Source organism: Echeneis naucrates, chromosome 24, assembly GCF_900963305.1.
Source record: "Echeneis naucrates chromosome 24, fEcheNa1.1, whole genome shotgun sequence".
NCBI lineage: Eukaryota > Metazoa > Chordata > Actinopteri > Carangiformes > Echeneidae > Echeneis > Echeneis naucrates.
The window spans coordinates 8,758,862-8,778,264 of record NC_042534.1 but is presented as its reverse complement, the minus strand read 5'-3'; the positions used below and the strand labels follow the sequence as shown (position 1 = coordinate 8,778,264).

The window sequence follows — 19,403 nt, the reverse complement described above, 5'->3', positions numbered from 1 at the left end:
AGCATATTTTAGAGAGAAATAGTGGATTTAAAATAGATTTTTCTGCAAGATTGCGTGGAAGAATTTTGACAGTGACTTAAATCTGAAAACAGTAAACTTGAGTGAGGTTGGTTTAGTTTTCTTGAGCCTATGTTTAGAGGAGGATTTAGAGAATTGTGTCGGCCTCCATTACATTCAGGCCATAGACCATGCAGAAGGAGGGCAATCGGAGGAAAAAGTGACGTTCTCATAATATGAGCTGGTAATTGACATAATGCCTGTCGATGGAAAACACAATAAAACACTGAGGGAGCAATTTATTAAAGGAAAACTCAGATACTGTAAGTTTAAAGTAGGTGACTGGCAGTACCACGACTTGCCACTAGAGGGTAGAAGACCCAGGCCACAACAAGAAAGCTGAAATAAGACAGAGGTGGACAAACCAGGAGGAATCTCAAGTGAGACCTCTAAGATCACAGGTGACTGCGCTGATCAAACAAAAATAATAAGAAGGAATAAAAGAACAGATATTTACACCGCGTAATGTGTCTATAAGGGAAAGTGAGTGTTGGGTCACTTTTCAATGTTATTAGGAAAACATAGTAAAAATAATAATAAGAGGCACAGAACATAAAGCCATAGACTTTTTTTTACAGGTTTATTAGTCACAGCTGATGTCTGATGCGTCGCAATGAGCCCTGTTATGATCTGGGCTCTCCCGGCAGCCTGCCTGCCTGCCTGCCTGCCTTTCTGCGGTCCCTCCTCCACCAAACGTCAGAAACAACTGGTATAAAACACGACAGGCCGGACCCAGCGCTCAAAGGCGCTCGTATACCTCGTTGACCTGACAGCCTGCGGTCTGTCTCCTCAGAGACAATAAAGAGGCTCCAGATTTTAATGAGACAGAAAAGAGCAGAAGTATGCCCAGCTGTGGGACGGCTTAAACCGACTGGATTGAGCACAAGAATGCAAAAGCAAAGTCGGTTTGTTTCTACAGAGATATTTGTGCCGGATAAATGTCATATATGTGGGGGAGTTTCTGCGGCTCGGGACTTTAGATTGGGTCATGTCTGATGGGCGAACGCACACTTGGATTTCTGCAGATAACAGAAGGGGCTGCCTCGAGAAAACGAATTAAGCAGGGGTGTTTGTCATCAGTAGCCCCGGAGGAGGAAGCATCGGCGGGGCTCATCGGGACGATCTGATCGATCGCTCTCTCTCACACACACACACACACACACACACACACACACACACAAACACACACACACACACACCGACTTTGGCCGTCGACGCCTGTGAATTTGCACATTTCTGCAGAGAGAGAGAAAGATGCATTTGGGGAAGGCTTTGCTGTTCGTCCTCCTGCTCAACTGCGCAACTCTGAGCTCGTCCCTGTCAACTTGTGCCACCGTGGATATTGACCATGTGAAGAGGAAGCGGGTCGAGGCGATACGGGGTCAGATCCTGAGCAAACTCCGGCTGACCAACCCTCCGCACTCCCTCGGACCGAGTAAGATCCCTTATCAGATCCAGGCGTTGTATAACAGCACCAAGGAGCTACTTGAGGAGCTGGGGAGGGATCGGCAGCAGAGTTGCGGTCAGGACAACACGGAGACAGAGTACTATGCCAAAGAGATATACAAATTCAACATGGTTTATGGACCGTCAGAAAGCAGTGAGTATCACAGCTCTGCAGGCATCCAAGTTTTTATGACTTTCTCATTTTAATGCCGGCAATTAAGGCGCCCACTGTGCGTAATTACGCACCAATTGAAGAGGGAGCCAAACGCGTCAATCAGTTACTGTATCAGGCAGCTTTTATCACTGAGACCCTGCCCCTGCGTTGTGTTAAAGATCTCCTTCAAGACAAGGTTAAGGTCCGCTACCACAAACTCTTGTATAGTAACTTGTCTCTGATTGGCTTCCATACACCCATAAAGGATTTTGATTCAACATTCATGCAATGACACCTACTCCTGTCTTCCTGAGAAACCCGGAATCAGTGACTGCACACATTCTGAGTATTTTTAAGTTTAACTTTTGGCCATAATCTGTCTCCTCCTTCTCCACCAGGTAAGCACAGATAGAAAATGTCCTCCTTAAGCAGACCAATAGATGACTTCAAAATCAGGTGTTATGAGTTCAACTCCGCGCATACATCATCCTCTATGTTTAAAAACAAAAAAAAAACGTATTGTGTCAGAGCTTTCTGGGTTTCTTGTGCTGCACTTTGAGAATGTGCTTTGTCCCTGTAATGCTCACCAACCTGTTTTAACCCTGAACTAGTGTTCCAGGAAAGTCACTCTCCTCCTACTCCTGACTCCACTCTTCCTCCTCTTGTTTTTTTTCCTCCATGGATCCTGTCCCTCTCCCCAGATGTTCCCATTTCCTTTCCAGTCAGGCCCAAATGAGAGGGACATCTGCCCAGGCAGAGGGGGATGCCTTTTCGGAGAGGGAGTAGGAAAAGTTAACGGAGGTGGACAGGAAAAGTTAGATGGAAGGACCTCCCCGTTAGCCTGGATAGAGGGATCCCCCCCCCCCCCCCCCCAGAGTGTGGCTGTACAGGAGGAGTAGTGTCCCCTGAAGCTATCGCATACAGACACATCATTACCACCCACCACTCCACTGAAACAGAGCATTAAACCCACTGCCTGTCCTGGCCTGTGAATCACTCACAGGGGTGGCCCGTGAGAATGAGATCACTAACTGCAGTGCTCAGGTTTACCTTTGCTAAATTGAGTGTGAAACTGAGCCAGCACCAACCCCCTTAAAACGCGAATGACTCCACTCTGCCATCACTTTAATGCAAATAGCTAATATTAGGTAACTCTTTCTGCTTGGCCAATAATTAACAGCCTGTTGTTTGACAAATGTTTGTTAAAATTATCCTCCAAGTCGTGCTCACATTCCTTGCTTTGTGCAAAACCTCCTCCTTGGCACAACTTTCTCCTTCATAAAATTAAAAGCTATGAACTGTAAGTGGAAAACCTACGCTGAGAAGGACATGTGTCAGTGCTTGAGGGAGATTCATGCAGCATGTGGTCCAACTCAGTCTGGATGAGAAAGTAGAATAGGATAAATGCTGTGCGTGTGTAAGAACCGGAGAGGGCCTCATGGTCTAGAGGAAAGCCAAGACCATTGCATCACAGTCCCTTTGAAATCAACAGGTGTTTCTCAAAAGACCTATTTTCCTTCAGCAATGTTCTGTTTTGAATCTCACAAAAATGGTTATGACAAAAACGCAGGCACTAGGTGCCTCAAGTTCATGTGGTGGTTTCATTTTTGGATTCGTAGTCACAGATGGGCTTTAGGTACAAAGATGTAAGACAGATTTAAACACTTACTTTTTGTTGGGTGAAGACCATTGTTTCTTTTGGCATAACCCCATGCAATTAAAGAACAAATGGCACGAAAACAATATCAAACTGTAAGAGCTGCACACATAAGTACACACGAGTGCGTTCTAGTCCACCATCTCTACTACGTAAACGGTGGACAAATCTAACATCACCTTCATTTTTCTACTTCACTCGAGCCTAAAGCTGTGGCACTGGCCAACGTTTTTATGTGTCCAGTGTGATCTCATAGCAGGAAATATGCAATCTGCCTATAGCTTGTACAGGATATCCACATACACCGAGTCTGCTTGGACTAGTTAATGTGATTTTCATATGCTAAAACGGGCAAGACAAACAATTTTCAAAACCATTGTGCTGGACTTTGAGAGGGTATCGAATTACACCTCAGCAGATTAATATTCTGTATTTCTATTGTTTGCAGTACTGATTTTATTGTTTTATGTTGAAAATGTTTTCATTTAATGTAAAGTAGTTTTACAAGTTTTATTTCTAAGAGTTTGTGGTCAAAGTTAAAACAGTTGTCTTCCTCAAGTAACTGTGGTTGCTGCAAATGTGGTCAAACATTTATGACAAATAGGTCAATGACTGAGACATGATATTAACAGGAGCGAAGCCAGAAATGTAAAGAAGGTGGCTGGTCCAAAGCCTCTTCATAAAACCTTTCACACACCGTGTCAAATTGGTCTTAAACAAGTCAACTAAAACGAGAAAGTACTTTGTTGGTCCATGCCTTGGTGGAGGATACATAAATGCTTCACTCTTTAGAATCTGACTACACTCTGGGTAAGGTATAATTAGAGCGAGATAAACATTGTGGTAAGATGGTTGGGCTTCTGCGTTAAGATTAGGGAAGCTTCACTGTTGTGTTCACGGTAACAAACACTTGTTTAATGTAAACACCCACGATGACCCCTGACTTTAACCAGTACCCATCCACCCCAACTGCCCCTCCATGAATTTATTACTCTATTACAGTGTTGCTGGACTCCTTCCTTTGCTCCTGCCATAATTTCTGCAGCTTCTAAAGGGCTCTGTCACTTAACCATTACATATTTATTACTATGGGACCTGCTGATGTTATTGTTCTTTGGAACATCGTCTCCAAATTTGAATAATGTTGTTTTTTTGGCCATGTTTTGATTTTCTTTCTTTTTTTTCCCACCCTTTTTTTTGATAGCCACAATACAAGTGACAGGAGAGTCATTGAGAGAAAAAGTGGGGAAAACCGGAGTGGGAATGTGGTCAGACTAATGTTTTCTCTACTTGTCATTACAGAGGATAATTGTATTTATCAACCATTTCCCGACTACAACAAGCAGGTATAAGCAAATGGCTTTACTGTCTTATGGGAGTCAGACGTGTTAGAGGAGCTGTCTCTAACCTTCTAGTCCACATGCTAAGCTAAGCAGATTGGCCACTGACTGTATTTACTGTGCAGAGTGATATTGATGTTCTCAACTAACTCTGGGCAATCAAGAAAATTTGTATTTCCTGAAATGTTGAACTGTTCCCCAAAGATCATCAGCAGCAGACTGAGTGCTTAGCCAGTAGCTACGAAGACATGGTCACCTTAGGGTGTTGGCCTTTGTGGTATGACTGGACCAGAGCGCTGGCTTTGTGGAATTAATTTTTGACTCAGAACCAGTGAGTTCACTCTCTTTCCCTCAGTTCATGTGGGCAAATACACACTCTCCTTTTGATGGTTTCTGAAGGTAAACTGTTGACCTTTGGTGGATCTGAGGCAGCTCTGTGAACCACCACAAATCCGTGACAGGTGCAAATGAAGCAGAAAGCTGCCGGAAGACTGGCAAATTACTGCATTGAGAGGCTGGACAGCAAACATCGGAAAGATTTCCTTTTATAGCATGGTACGCATAGAGAATCTGGCATATGTCAATGACTGAGGTAGGGTTGTGGAGAAGTCATCATGGTCAAAAGGGGCTTGGGCCCAAAGAGTTGTCAGTGGAAGTGAGGATAGAAGGGTTTTTGATATGCAGATACCAGGAGGATGAAGTCACTCTAAGCTCAATAATATTGCTTTTTCAATTACAACGCTTTCATTTCCACCAAATATAGACAAAATGTGTTGGAAAAACATGGAGGAATTCTGATAAGGCAGGGAACTTCACTAATCATTTCACTGATAAACTTAGTGCCAACCACCAAAGAGTCAGCAAAACCAAGTTCATATTTTAGGTGTGAAAGGGTCTATAAGCTTTCCAGTGTAAAATAAATATAGAAGCTAATGCCCTTACTTCCATTCTCATGTAAAGCTTTACTGGAACAAACTTTAAGAAATATGTTATTACACATACTGCCAACTGAGTGTGATATCGGCTGACAGAGTGCCGTACCTGTTTGGAGGATGACTGACAATGTTTGATTTAACACACTAAATGGCAAGTTACTTAAGAGAAAAAAATTTGGAAGATTAATCTCAAGTTAAAATAATTATTTACAGTCCCGTTATTAACCTTGAAAATGTTCAGTCAAGGCTTCCAATGTCAACTTCAGAGTATTTAGAAGTATAGACACTGTTTTGTTTTAGTGCGATGAAAAATGTTTTTTAGCTAGTTGCAAAAGTTCATAAAAGGGTTCTCAGAATAGCGGTGAAAAAACCTTTTGAAAATATGATCTTTTTCATTGGAGTGAAAATGAATGAGATCATTGTTTTTAATGGTTGCCTTGCCACCCAACGGCTGATAAAAAAATGTCACATCACTCAATAATGGGGCCAAAAAATGACTTTCTCCCATGAAGACTTTCACGTGTCATTGGGAAGAATCTGAGATTCAATAACGAAATAAATGACATCTAAATTCCAGCTTGCTTTAAGGTTCTTATTATTGTTCAAGCTCACCGTCATATTGTCACGGCCCTGTAGACTTCAATAGAGTTTGACATATAAACGTTGATATTATTGGTAACACACATGGGCTGTGGCCAAATCTGTGCAGTGAAACAGTGTTAGACCTGAGAGTCTCTTTCATTTCATTTCCTAGTTGGATGTGAAGGAAACTACAAAGAAATTATCTGCGATGATGCGGTTGTCTGAACATACATGCTGATTTATCAGATCATGATAAGACTTTTGAAGCCTGTTCTCTCACTTAGCTTTAATTTCATTCTCTGTTCCAGACGATCTGCTCTACTGCCCAAAAGGCATCACCTCTAAGGTTTTCCGCTTCAACGTCTCCGCCATGGAAAGGAACTCAACCAACCTCTTCAGAGCAGAGTTTCGGGCTCTGAGGGTGCCAAACTCAAGTGCCAAGAGGAATGAACAGCGGATTGAGCTCTACCAGGTGTGTAAAGATACAGTTTCCTGGTCCTTCTACAAAATCAAAGGCAAAACTCAAAGTCGAGGCATCAAGGAGCTTCAAAACCTTTCTTTTCTGGATTTAATCTTTCTATGCTGAAACATTACTAGATTGTAGTCTGTCAAGAATGCATCTTACATAACCTGGTTACTTGTTCTCCACCACATGATTTCAGGCTCTAATTGACAAAGAGAGTCATAGACAACCAGATTGTGGTTGCGGCTGTGGGCAGCAGCCAGACCAAAAGCCAAAAAGCTCAACAGGCCTGCGGATTGTTTTCAGAAGTGAGACAGGGTGGCTGTTATTGCAGCACTGGCAGGTCAGATCTAATATGCTCCCCATTTTTGCTATGCAGAGGCCTTTATTTAATCAAGCTATTGAAATGGGAACTCTGCTCTGTTAAGTGATGACATTATGTGACCACTTTTATAAATTGTAGTCCACATCATCAAATCTCTGTTATTCTTTATGTCTTAATGTCTTTGGTATTATGGATCCAATTTTAACTATGAAAATAAAGCAATGAGAAATACCTCAATACACACAGAACCGGTTGAGGCGTGATGTTATGAGACATCTAGAAAAAGATTTCTACCCAACACAGGTTAATAATATGATATTACAGGAAGCTGCAGCTCCAATCTGTTTAACTCCCCATATATCACCTTTTTTTTTTAACCCCAAACGCATGTATTTTGAGATTGTTTTTTACTAAGCGCATCTGTCTATCTGCTACCACTTAACGGGATAAGCATGTGACGCAAGAGGATTGCATGAAAAATAAGACAATAAACTGTAAATGTAACTTGTGAACTGACAGTCCTGCAATTCTGAGCCAAACACACTATTTAGCCAAAGTTCTTATATGGTTAGTATCAAGAAAATGTTTGTTTGCAGAGAAGCTGATGGTCAGTGTTATGGAGGGGAGCAGCAGGGGACATGTTTCCTTCTACCAAAAAAATTAAAAAATTACTGCCAGTTTCAAACACAGGGGGGAGTACAGAAAGAGAGGAGGGTCAAACTCAGTTACAGACTACACCACGGAATACAGTTCAATATTAGCAAGAACACAAGAAGTAAATAAATGCCCTGTGTTTAAAATCTTAGCATTCATATAAATATTGATAGCAAACTATACCTGATTACAGCACTTTTGTTAATGTAATTTACATTTCACAACCAATCATCCTCAAGACAGATGTCCTTAGAAATAAACAACATTCCTCTTTTATTTTCATATTTGTTCACATTTCCATCCAAACACATGGGATGCATGAATGTGCATTGTTTTATTGTTTAACCCCAGAGACCAGTCAGGAGCTAGTGTGTAATTTACTTTTATAGGTGCTTCCACTGAAGGCAAAGTAGCCACAAAGTTTCTTTTCAAACAAAAGCCACCAACTCGATGAATGTGTTTATATTTTGCAAAGAGTCTCACTAACGGCAGGTAATGTGGAAGTAGCGGCTTGCAGTGAGAAACTCACATGCAATTAACATTCAACTTTAATATCTTTGTACATTTTTTTATTCTGTAGTTTATTGTTTCGGTCTAGCGGCACACAAATTCACCAAAGGGTTGGATATTACTGCCAACAAGCTTTTTTCCATCTTTAGCTGACTGTTATTTTCAGAAAACAAGCTTTTACATACTATGCCCTACTGTGCCATTATAGAGAATAGACAAGCCAGTTGGTGAAGAAAACAAAAACAAGTTTAAGAGCCAGATTAAAAAAAACAAACAAACTGCTGAGCGTGAATATTGGACTTAGATTTATTGGTCTGACAGAAACAGGACTGAAATCAAATGTTGCTCCATCTTTTGTAGCAGCTTGACGTGTAGATGTCTGCCAATATTGTGTCCAGTTCTTCTGCCCCTAACAGACTATTAAAAAAAAAAAAAAAACACACACACAACCCACAAGCCACTGCTGATACATGCCTGGTGTTTTGAGTTTTTTGGCTAAGGAGTATGTGAGGCCACCAAACTCCACCAACCAATCAAAATAACCAATGTGTAAACTGTGCCATCCCACAAAGTGAGCAAATGACTGACAGAGATGTCACTCACACTCTGTCTCACCTGAGAGGAAGTCCTGAGGTCTAATCAATCAAAGGTCAAATACCCACATCTTCACTAAATGCATGTTACTTATCATCACGTCCAAATTTCCATGACAACATACCTGCACAATCATCAGGCTCTCAAATTTATTTTTTTTTTTACCACGCCAGCATGCTATACTACAGCGGGAAAGGTTAAAGTGTGATACAACATCAGAAATATCATTGATAGAGCCTTTGCCTGTCTTGCCCATACAATTACCAGTGACACTGAAGAGCTTTGCTCCTTCTGCTGCAGCAACTATCCATCTGCCTGTCTGTCTGTCTAAATATCTTGGCATTAACTCAAAGTATTGAGGTGTTTAAAGCCACATTCATGTACTGAAGAAAGGCAACTAAAAGATGATTTACTAAAAAGTATGTAACCTCACAGCTGGTGATGGCAGATACAAGCTATATATATATATATATATATATATATATATATATATATATATATATATATATATATATATATATATATATATATATATATATATATATTAGAAATGATTTAGTTTTATTGGATAGTTAGAAGAAGACAAATAACAGCTTTTTCTTGTACCAACGGCTTTGTCTGGTCTCTGCTCTGCTCTGAATGTTATTTCGTTGAAACTACTTTAGTATTGAGAGGAAACTTTTCAGAGAGATGATGTTTTATTGTCTTGCAGATTGTGAGGCCAAATGAACACATCAGGAAACAACGCTACATTGGAGCCAAGAATGTGCTGACCAAAGGTACCCCAGAATGGGTCTCCTTCGATGTGACTGAGACGGTGCGGGAATGGCTGATGAACAGAGGTGAGATTGAGATCACTCAGCCCTAATCATCGTCCCACGTTTGAACTCAGTAACGTCACTTGTGTCATTACTCTTACGTGTGCTGACATTTAGGCCAAACGAGAAACATAATCTTCTTTTCTACCATCAGGAACTAATCTGGGCTTGGAAATCAGTGTGCACTGTCCCTGCCACACCTTGAACCCTAATGGTGACATCATTGACAGTGAGAACGAGGTGCTGGAGGTGAAGTTCAAAGGTGGGCTTATTAAACATTTTATCATATAGTTGGTTTCAGTAGGAGGATCTATTCTTCAATGTATATTTTTTATATATTATTGTCTTAATTTCTAACTCAGCACCTAATTTAAGTGCTGATAATTGTTTCCCTTTGTTTGAGAGATTAGGTGTTGCCTGAGTCTACTTTTGCCTCAAAACTAAAAGTAAACATGCAATGATAATATTTAATTTGTCTCCTTAAATATGTAAGACAAAAAGTTTTGGGGTTTTTTTTTTCCCATTTCTGCATGGTGTAAAAAATAAAATTGAATTAAAGGACGACAGTTTCTTACTCCATAATTTTGCAAATTGCATGCTCAGATTCTGGGAAATTATGATAAGGAAAAAAGCCACTAAATGGCTGGTTCATGTGTTTTTTGATGATCTATAATTTAGGTGTGGATGTAGATGAGGAGCACAGTCGCTTGGATCTTGATCATCTGAAGAAGAAAAGGGAACAATACCTGCCTCACCTTATCCTCATGATGATCCCACCCCACCGCTTGGACACACAACACACACGCCGACGCAAGAGAGCACTGGACACAAACTACTGTTTCTCGTTAGGGATTAATAAATTCTCTATAGTAAATGACAAATAGCCATTTTTATATGAAAAAGCATTTTCATGCATCAACTCATAAATGTAATATCCCAATTATATGGTGCAACCAATCTGTTATAGCCCATGTGGTATTAAATGCAAAGAAAATTGAAATACAAATATGGAGACTCATTTTCACTGTCATTTCAGAAACACAGAGGAGAGCTGCTGTGTTCGCAAACTCCACATTGATTTCCGGCGTGATTTGGACTGGAAATGGATCCATGAGCCCAGCGGTTACGATGCCAACTACTGCTCTGGGCCCTGCCCGTACCTGAGAAGCTCAGACACAACGCACAGCTCGGTAAGGACTCAACAACAAGGACAAGCGGGTTTGCGAGAGAAAAGTATGAATAATAAAATCTTTCCACTTACTGTTAGAATTTAATTGCATGCAGGTACATCTTGCCTCATTTGGGCACATTTGAGATTCCCCTGTCTCCATCTAGTCTCTTGGAAAGATCAAACCCTACACTGACACTGAACAAGCTGAACGGCTGTAGATAATATGCGAAAGTGAGCCTTTATATCTTCCTTATGCTTTCTAATAGCTGCTGAGCCTGTACAACACTCTGAATCCAGAGGCATCGGCCGCCCCCTGCTGTGTCCCTCAAGACCTGGAACCCCTCACTATACTCTACTACTCGGGACGCACCCCCAAAGTGGAGCAACTGTCTAACATGATTGTCAAGTCTTGCAAGTGTAGCTGAGAAGACTTGGAGAGGGGGACGATTTGACTAGGTACTGACCAAACCCATGCTTGTTGACTTTTGGACTCTTAGCTGTGACAAATACTTAAACTGACCATGTGGCCTTGTGGCTTAGATCTGAAAACCATTCTGGAGGTCACACTTTTTTTTTTTTTTTCTCAAGGATGCAGATTTTAAAACCGGGGTCATCTTTTCCTGTTTTGCCAGCCACAGTCAGTTTTGGATGACAAGTATTTCTTAAATTTCTTAAAAAAGGTCCAACCCAAACAAATTTATTCTTACAACCAAGGTACAATCTTAAAATATTTCCATCTACATTTGTGAAGATGGACAACACGCTCTTAAGGCTAGAAAACACAGAGACTCCTGTAAACACACACAAAAAAAAATGAAAAAAATAATGAATGAATGAAAGAAACTTGCTCTGTGCTATATTTTCTACTTCAGAGCTAAAGCAAATATTCCACTGAGTTGAAATCTCTGTATTATCAGTCGAGCAGCCTTCCTGTTTCTGGCCTTGGAACAGTGTTGTTAATAGTCACAAATATACATGGTGCTCTCCTGAATAGTTGAAGAATCCTTTCAGGCTGGATTTTTCCTTGAACTTGCCTTAAGCCCCCTTCCCTTCAAACAGTGGGCATTATCTTCAATCACAAAAGGAGAAAGGACAGACTTGCTGCTGTATCCAAAGCCATAGCTGTGGTCAGGGAAAAGGAGAGCTGAGAGAGAATGCCTGTTGGATTTGCAATGGAAAGTGAGTGAACAAAGACGTTGAGCCAAAGTTTTCTTTTTTTGGCCAGCCAGCAGCAATGGCCTTTTTTTTCAGTGCATCTTTTAGAATGGATGGAAGAAGAAGAAGAAGAAGGAGAAGAAGAAGGAGAAGGAGAAGAAGCAGTAGAAGAAGAAGAGGGAACTTGTATGCAAGGGAAGAACTGTGATGGAAAATAGCCATGAGCACACTGCCTGCCATTCACTGGAAGTTTTCATCCCTAACACATTCTAATAATTTTTTCGGACATCAAAGAATATACTGGAAAAGAACAAGTGTTACGCAACGACGTTTTATTTAATTTTTTATGAGATTTCTCGTGCATTAATAGCCGATTTTGTCTGTTATGCAACATGTCATATAGTGATCATTTCACTAACTGGGATGAAAATTGATGGACATAAAAAATTTTCTATAAAAATGAGTACTGATACATGTTCTCTTGATTTAGAAAGAATATGCAACTTTTTTGTGTACAAATTAGTTTGACCTGTTGTATTTGATCCAGTATATGTTTGTATAAAGTCTTAGTGTATTAAAAGGTGACTAACCCCCAGAAAGTTCAATCAGAGCACTTTTCTAGCAATAACAGGAGATGTAATGAAATTTGAAGTGCACCTGTTTGTTTCTTTTGCTCTTCTTCTTTTTTTTTTTTTTTTTGTTTTTACTATCCTATCAACTCACCTGTCACCTTTCACTCCAGCAAGCTGACGAGGAGTCACATGTGCATGTGCAGTCAGGACTCTGGTGTTCCCAAAACACTGCAGTCTTTCATTCCCTCGGCTCCGTCTCTGTTTGTGTTGGTGCCCTTTTACAGTGTGAAGACCTAATGGAACAAAAAAATGAAGAGGGAGGGGAAGAAGTCATAACATGACAGTGGCTGGATGTGCAGTTAAACCTCATTTTTCTCGGAGACAGGAGAACAATTCTGAATCCCTGTACTGTTTGACATTGGCCCAGTCGGAGTCATCTAACCTTTAGGTGACATTTAGGTGATTGATTTTGGCAGTCATTGTGTGGTTGACCTGTTCATAATTGTTATTAAAAACACAACATGCAAAACTTGTGTGAGCCCTTCTTACACACAAAATCATCCAAATGTACAAAATCTGTAAAATCATTTAACTCCAAATAAGGAAATGATGAATTTATCCACTGCTCTTGTCTGTCCGATTGAAATGGCATTTAAAATGCTACTTTCTCATAATGTTTTGGTTCCATATGAACATAATTTTTCTAATTTGAGGCACATCAGTTCCACCTGTTTCCTGCAGGTTGCATGCAGATGCCTTTTTTTTCCCTACCAGAGTAATAAATTTAAGCTTTTTTTTCTCAGGGATGCTGCTTAACAGCTTTCTCAGGCAAATACATTTACTCTTGTTTACAGCGCTTAATAATGCGCAGGTAGGTATTTTCCAATCTTACATTATATGGTTGAAAATCCACAAATAAACTAGAGAAATTTATATTTCTACATCTTTTACCTTCCATGTGCATATCTTCCCTCAGATTGACCCTTAATTTGTGTTTTAAGTGCTTTAATTTACCTTGAACAAAACACAGATGTACTGTTTGGCATTCTGCAAAAGATGGTTTATTATTAGTTAACTCACACCTTATTAATAAATTACTAACATTATTGATTAATAACCTACATTGTGCGGGTGAACCTCATGAACCTTTAACATTTGTTTTTACTGCTAAATTGATGGCTTACTTAAACGGGTTATGAATTATTTATAAGAAAACTGAAAACAGGAAACAAAAACCAGTCTGATTGTGTTTAACCCTAAACATCTTGTTGGTGGTTTACAAAGAACTTATGTAGTATTACTAAATGTACTATTAACTGCTAAGAAAGAAAACGGTTAAATCTTACAAAAACCCTGATTAAAGGTGAAATAAGCCTATATTTCCGTGTTATGTTTAACATTAGTTTGCAATCAGTCAGACATTTTTATGTGGGAAGGTGGGAGGGGTAGGAGGGGCTTGGGTTGAGCTAATACGGACTGACAAGTACCCAGAGAGAATGCTCTTTCTTTCTGTGCCCGTTATTGTTTGGTGTCACAATCAATCAGAGATGAACCATGATGGAGACACAAAGACCAGAGGGCATGACGAGATCTTTAACAGGGGTTGGGGCTTTAATGGCTTTGCAGATGGCCCCGTGCTAACAAACACACATTACCGGTAAAGAGCAGCCATGTCCCATGCATGATTGGCTTTTAACCTTCAGTTAAACCACTTACTTTCATTCAACTTTATTCATCCCGGCTAGAAACAAACTGAGCAAGACTGCAAATGCTGCAGTTGTGTCCCTGTTTACTTCTTCAAGTCTGTAAAGGCAACCTAAACTAGGTGGTTGTCCGCTGGGTGGAGTTCCTGCAAGATTAAGATAATATAGCAGAGATTCTTCCAGAGTGTCTTTTCCCATGTCGGGGTAATGGAAGCAGACTGAGGGGTTAGAAATGGCGAGGCCTCTTCTAACACAGGCAGTAGCTTGGCTTGGATCTTTCTATTCATGCAAGGAGTCATTTTGGCTCACGTAGCGGCTAGCCACATTGTTCAGAAAACAACCACACAGACGGTGAAAAGCTCACAGTAAGAGACATAGAGTAAAGCCTCTGAAGCTCTATGACACTGCATGTTTGGTATTCAGTATTTGGTTCTACAAAAGGTGCATAAGGTGGGTTGCATAAGCAGCAAATGAGTATCATCTTCACGAGTAAATGTGGATGTTGCACCAGCTACAAAAGAGCTTCAGTATTTTACCTTCCGTAATTGCATACACTTTTTGAAAGCAGAAAAAACTCCACAGGTTCTGCTGAGCCGGTGCTTATATTTATAGAAACAATGGCACTGTAGGGATGTTTGAAGATTGAGATAAGAACATTGTTTTCTTCTTCTGGGGTCAAGCTGGCCACCTCAACCTCAAACCTGCAATAAACCTATTTCAGGCTCCCAGCTACTGGATGAGCAAGTCACAATCTCATTCAAGCTCAGGGTCCACTTCTGGGTTGAAGACTAACTTTCTCAGAACTTGTGCTGCTCCAAGACTTACCAATGATGAATTGCATGACACGTAAATGCACAGAGGTTTGGAAAACTGTCTGCTGCTATTCCCTGAGCAGATTAACAGATGTGGAGGGAGAAAAAATGAGAGGGGGGGAGAGTTAGAGACAGAGACAGTGAGGGAAAGTAAGTGTGCGTTTGTGTGTGTGTGTGTGTGTGTGTGTGTGTGAGTGAGTGAGAGAGAGTGTGAGTACGAATGTGAATTGGTGTGAGAGAGAGAAAGAGAGGCAAAGACACAGGGAGAGGAAGAGAGAGAGTCCTCAAAAGGACTGCTGCTGCAATAAAATCATCAGGTCACATCAGACCAGTTCTCAGGCCCCAGGGTGGAAAGAGTTGTGTAATTCAGCAATGAGAAGAGCGTGTGTGCGCATACACACTCTCTCTCATATACATACACAAGTCAAGCCAGCAGCCATAGTTACTGGAAAAGAGTGAAGGGGTGAACAAATATGTAAACACATATCAACTTCATAGACCTTTATAGCTAAACAAATGAATGGGAGGTCTGGATCAAACTACAGCATTATATTACAGCAGAGTGTGTGTTTCCGTGACAGTATTCCAATAATAGAGGGATGGTGTATGTGAGAGAGAGAGAGAGAGCAGAGAAAATGAGAGACTGGGAGAGAAAGGAAGAGAGAATGAGATTATAATTTGCACACCCTTTTAAAATCCAAATACAGCTGCCAAATTCAAATGACACAAACGGCTGATGATTTAGAGATGGTCATAAAAAATTTGATAAGAGGCCAGAGAGGCATATCCATGGCCCTTAATGTGCAACCATGTGACTTTAAACAGTCCAAACAGAAACGAGAAATTGAATTCATAAGCAATAAAGTGCAGCCTTGGTCAATTCCCTGCACTTTTCCAACCAACACGGCCCCTGCACTGTTTAAATTCACAGCTGATTGTCCGCTTAGTGGATTTGCTGATACTTTCCTCCATGCAGCTTATGGTAGCTAATGTTAACTATTGTTAACAACTTTCAGTTTGATTTTCTTGCTATATGACACGCATTACACTAAGTCCACTGATTTTTTTTCCACAAGTGCTACTTTGACAGCAGTTTTTAACATTTGGCCTTATCCTATCCTTATCCAATCATCATATGTGGCCCAACTATTAACTACAAATGATGTTAAGGGCTGATACAGACGGTGAGTTACAGTCCTAGTCTGTAGCATGTAAATGCAGTTTTTGGTACTTGTATGGTCTCACTTTCAGTTCGATCCTTTCTAACAGAGCCTCAAAGACACAATATTATCTTTTTACTTTTCATATCATCTTAAATAAGCAATCTAAACAATGGCGGTACTCGCATCATGTGACACACTGAAAGTCCCGGTCACATACACAAACTGTCAACCTGTACAAATATCCTGACAGTAAATTTAGAAAAAAAAAAAAGGAAAGAAACTCCAAAGCTCCCTTGTTTCAGGACTATGCCAGCAGTGCGTTTATGTTTCCTCTATTTCATTTATTTTGTCTCTCTGTAACGCCTTCACCGCTTATATCAGGTTATAGGCCCTAATGCTTTACCTACAACTAAATAAACTCTGAGAGAAACATGAGGACTGAGGATAAAGCAAGATGTCTGTGTGGCATGTGTGTTCAGCAGGCCGTTTGCTTTTCTGTGCGTATAATTGCACATACAGTAAGTGGCTTGTGAAAAAAGGAGAATCTTAAATCATGTGGACACCTGAGCAGTAATAGTTGTTAGATTACTCCCTGGGCGATGGTAACACTGGCCTGCTCCCACTGACTCATCCCAGAAGAGCCAACCAGACTGACGAGTGCCGTCATATCTTTAACAGCCTCCTGAGCAGCTGCCTCCACTCAAACAGGTAATGGAGACAGTGTCAGCGGGGCGCTTTCTCCTGCACAACCTCCAGAATGAGGACCTCAGTGGTTTTGCTTAGTTTATTATCTCCCTGCCTATCTGGCACACTGTATGCTCTCACAGTTACTGGGGATCAGACTGGTGAAAAACGCTATGCAGTGGTGTCTCCACAAAGAAGAAGAGATTTATACCTCTTGGACAGAGGCTGGCGAACACAAGACTTAAAGTCACAGACTCAAAGAGCTGTAAGACGACCTCGCAGATGTAAGAAACGCTGAAAATAAAGACTCTCTTGACCTCACTTTCCTTAAAGAACACTGAAAATAGTAACAGTGCAAACACGGGTACAGTCTAATGCTGCGTGTAGTTAAGGGCCATTAAAACGGATTGCTCTTAATGTTGGTGCATAGAAAGGAAAGTCTGCAGGTGTTTCATATACTGTGGAGTTTTGAAAATAGCGAAACAAAGGAAAACCAGGTGTTTCCTAAAAAAAAAAAAAAAAAAAACTTTCAACAGGTGTGCAAGCAGGTCTGAGACATTTTTATGACTTTATGCTCGGCGTCTTTGTATTGAAACCTGATGGCATATGTATGATAAGTTGGTGTTAAATGCTATTTCCAGCCCAATTATCCAGGCTACATTTAAATTTGGATGGTGTACACTGAGCTAGATGGGCTACAACTGAACTACAGATGCCACAGTTGTAATTCAACACTCGACTGTGAAATACAACTAAAGCAACAAGGTTTAATGGAGGAAACCAGAGTACCCAGAGGAAACCCACGCAAACTCCACACAGAAAGGCTCCAAGGCTGGGAACCGAACCCACGTCCTTCTTTTTGTGGGGCTACAGCGACAACCACTGCTGACGTTCTGCCTGACAGATATATATATATTGCTTGAAACAATTCAATCCAGTTTCTGGCCCCACCATAGCACAGAAACTGCCCTCCTCAGATTCAGGTTACCTCAGTATATAACAGTGCCTAACCTAACTTTCTCTCCCACTTTGAACTGTCACTAAACACCACTGGCTCTGCTCATCCTGCCTAGAGTTACAATGCCTCCTTCATTGCTCCTCTGCCCCAAGGTGTGCCCCAAGGTTCAGTGCTCGGTCCTGGGATATATATTGTTTGCCCTTGGTAACATCATACGCCATCAAGCTCTGTTTCTCCACCAATGTATTCATCACTGAAATTCCCTCCACTCTAACCAACTGAATTCAGAAGTCATATAGTGGATGTGAGCCTTCCTCCCTCAATCTTAATCATCTTTGATAGCAAACTTGCCTTCAAACATCACATCATTCATATTGCTGAAACTTTTTTTTTTCATCTCTTTGATCTATGCATTCATCACAATCCAGCTTCCACTTCAGCAGTTTCATTCATGGTACATCATCATCGTCCTACATAAACCCACATCCCCCCTGTCTGCTGAAAGTTCCACTGTCTTCCTGTCCAACAATGGATCCGTTTCAAAGTCCTTCTCTTCATATTCAAAACCCTCCATAATGTGAGGTAATTATAATGTTGAAATCTTTCAAGCTGTTTAAAAAGTGAAATCCATATCCATTGCATGCACCTTGATTTACTCCTGAGGTGCCACCACAGAAACAGCAGCTTGCCTCCCTCTGCCTACAACCAGGATTTGTGTGTATAATTTACACCTACCCAGCAGAACAGCGGGCCCGATGGAGGTTTCCATAAATGTCACGTAGCAGCAAAATGAGATAAAATTGCCAGTGTGAGAAAGGTCCTTGGGTTCACTTTTGGACACAATGGCAGGACAAGGAGAGACCACGGGGGACAGTGTCTGTCAGGGCCTGTTTGCATCAATGCAACATCGGATTTATACACTAAGTCACTGCTACACACAAACAAACTTAAACGGCATAGCTTTCAAGCCGCATCCTGCCATCACTGTAAACAAAAACTAATATGGGTAGTTCCATCTCGGATTTCAACTACATGCTCCCTCACATCACAAAAAGATTTGCCAAGCTGCACTCTTGAACACAATCGCTGGAACCGGCCTCACGAGGAGCTAAACTGTGAGCGTTCATCTGTCTTACGTAGGTGTTTCTATTGAACTCCAAACAAACCGCTGCTGATTCACTTTCTCTGCTCTCTCATGTTCAGAGCGTCGTATTTGTCCAGATGGCCAAATCGGATCTGTAAACATACACAATAAAATTCATCCTTCCCTGTCACTGCTATTCATCCCTCCATCTCCAGACCCCAATCCAATCTGTCTTTGTATTCCCTTCCAAATGAAATAGTGGTTTCACTGTGTCTGTAAACTGAGCCGATCAGCTGTGTTTTGTTATGTTTGCAGAAGGCAAATAACAAACATCCTTGTAGTCAAGCTGCAGGCCGTCCAGCAGTCCACTTCTCTAGCCCACTGCCTAACATGTTTCTTTTATTACATGGATTAAGATCTAACTCCAGTTTTATCTATTCAGCACCGCAAACATAATCAGTGTAATGAGAGACAGAAACCCACCCTGCATTAAAAACAATCATTTTACGATTAAAACTTCCCAAGATGTACTCGCAAATAACGTTTTCAGTATAAGAGATTTGTTG

At 40.9% G+C, this 19,403-nt stretch overlaps 1 protein-coding gene across 2 annotated transcripts; it reads left to right on the top strand.

The window, feature by feature from the left end:
• The first annotated feature begins 814 nt into the window (after nucleotides 1-814).
• LOC115037532 (transforming growth factor beta-3 proprotein-like) lies at nucleotides 815-12,956 on the top strand. Of its 2 annotated transcripts, none has more exons than XR_003840467.1 (7): nucleotides 815-1,657; nucleotides 6,480-6,643; nucleotides 9,430-9,559; nucleotides 9,690-9,797; nucleotides 10,214-10,404; nucleotides 10,572-10,725; nucleotides 10,973-11,113. XR_003840467.1 is itself a non-coding variant. In XM_029496147.1 (7 exons), the coding sequence occupies exons 1-7, from the start codon at nucleotides 1,312-1,314 to the stop codon at nucleotides 11,129-11,131; spliced, it is 1,227 nt and encodes a 408-aa protein (XP_029352007.1). In that variant the 5' UTR covers nucleotides 815-1,311; the 3' UTR covers nucleotides 11,132-12,956. The 2 variants fall into 2 exon arrangements, 1 of the variants encoding a protein (XP_029352007.1); XM_029496147.1 differs by having other exon boundaries at nucleotides 10,214-10,379; nucleotides 10,973-12,956.
• The last annotated feature ends 6,447 nt before the right edge of the window (nucleotides 12,957-19,403 follow it).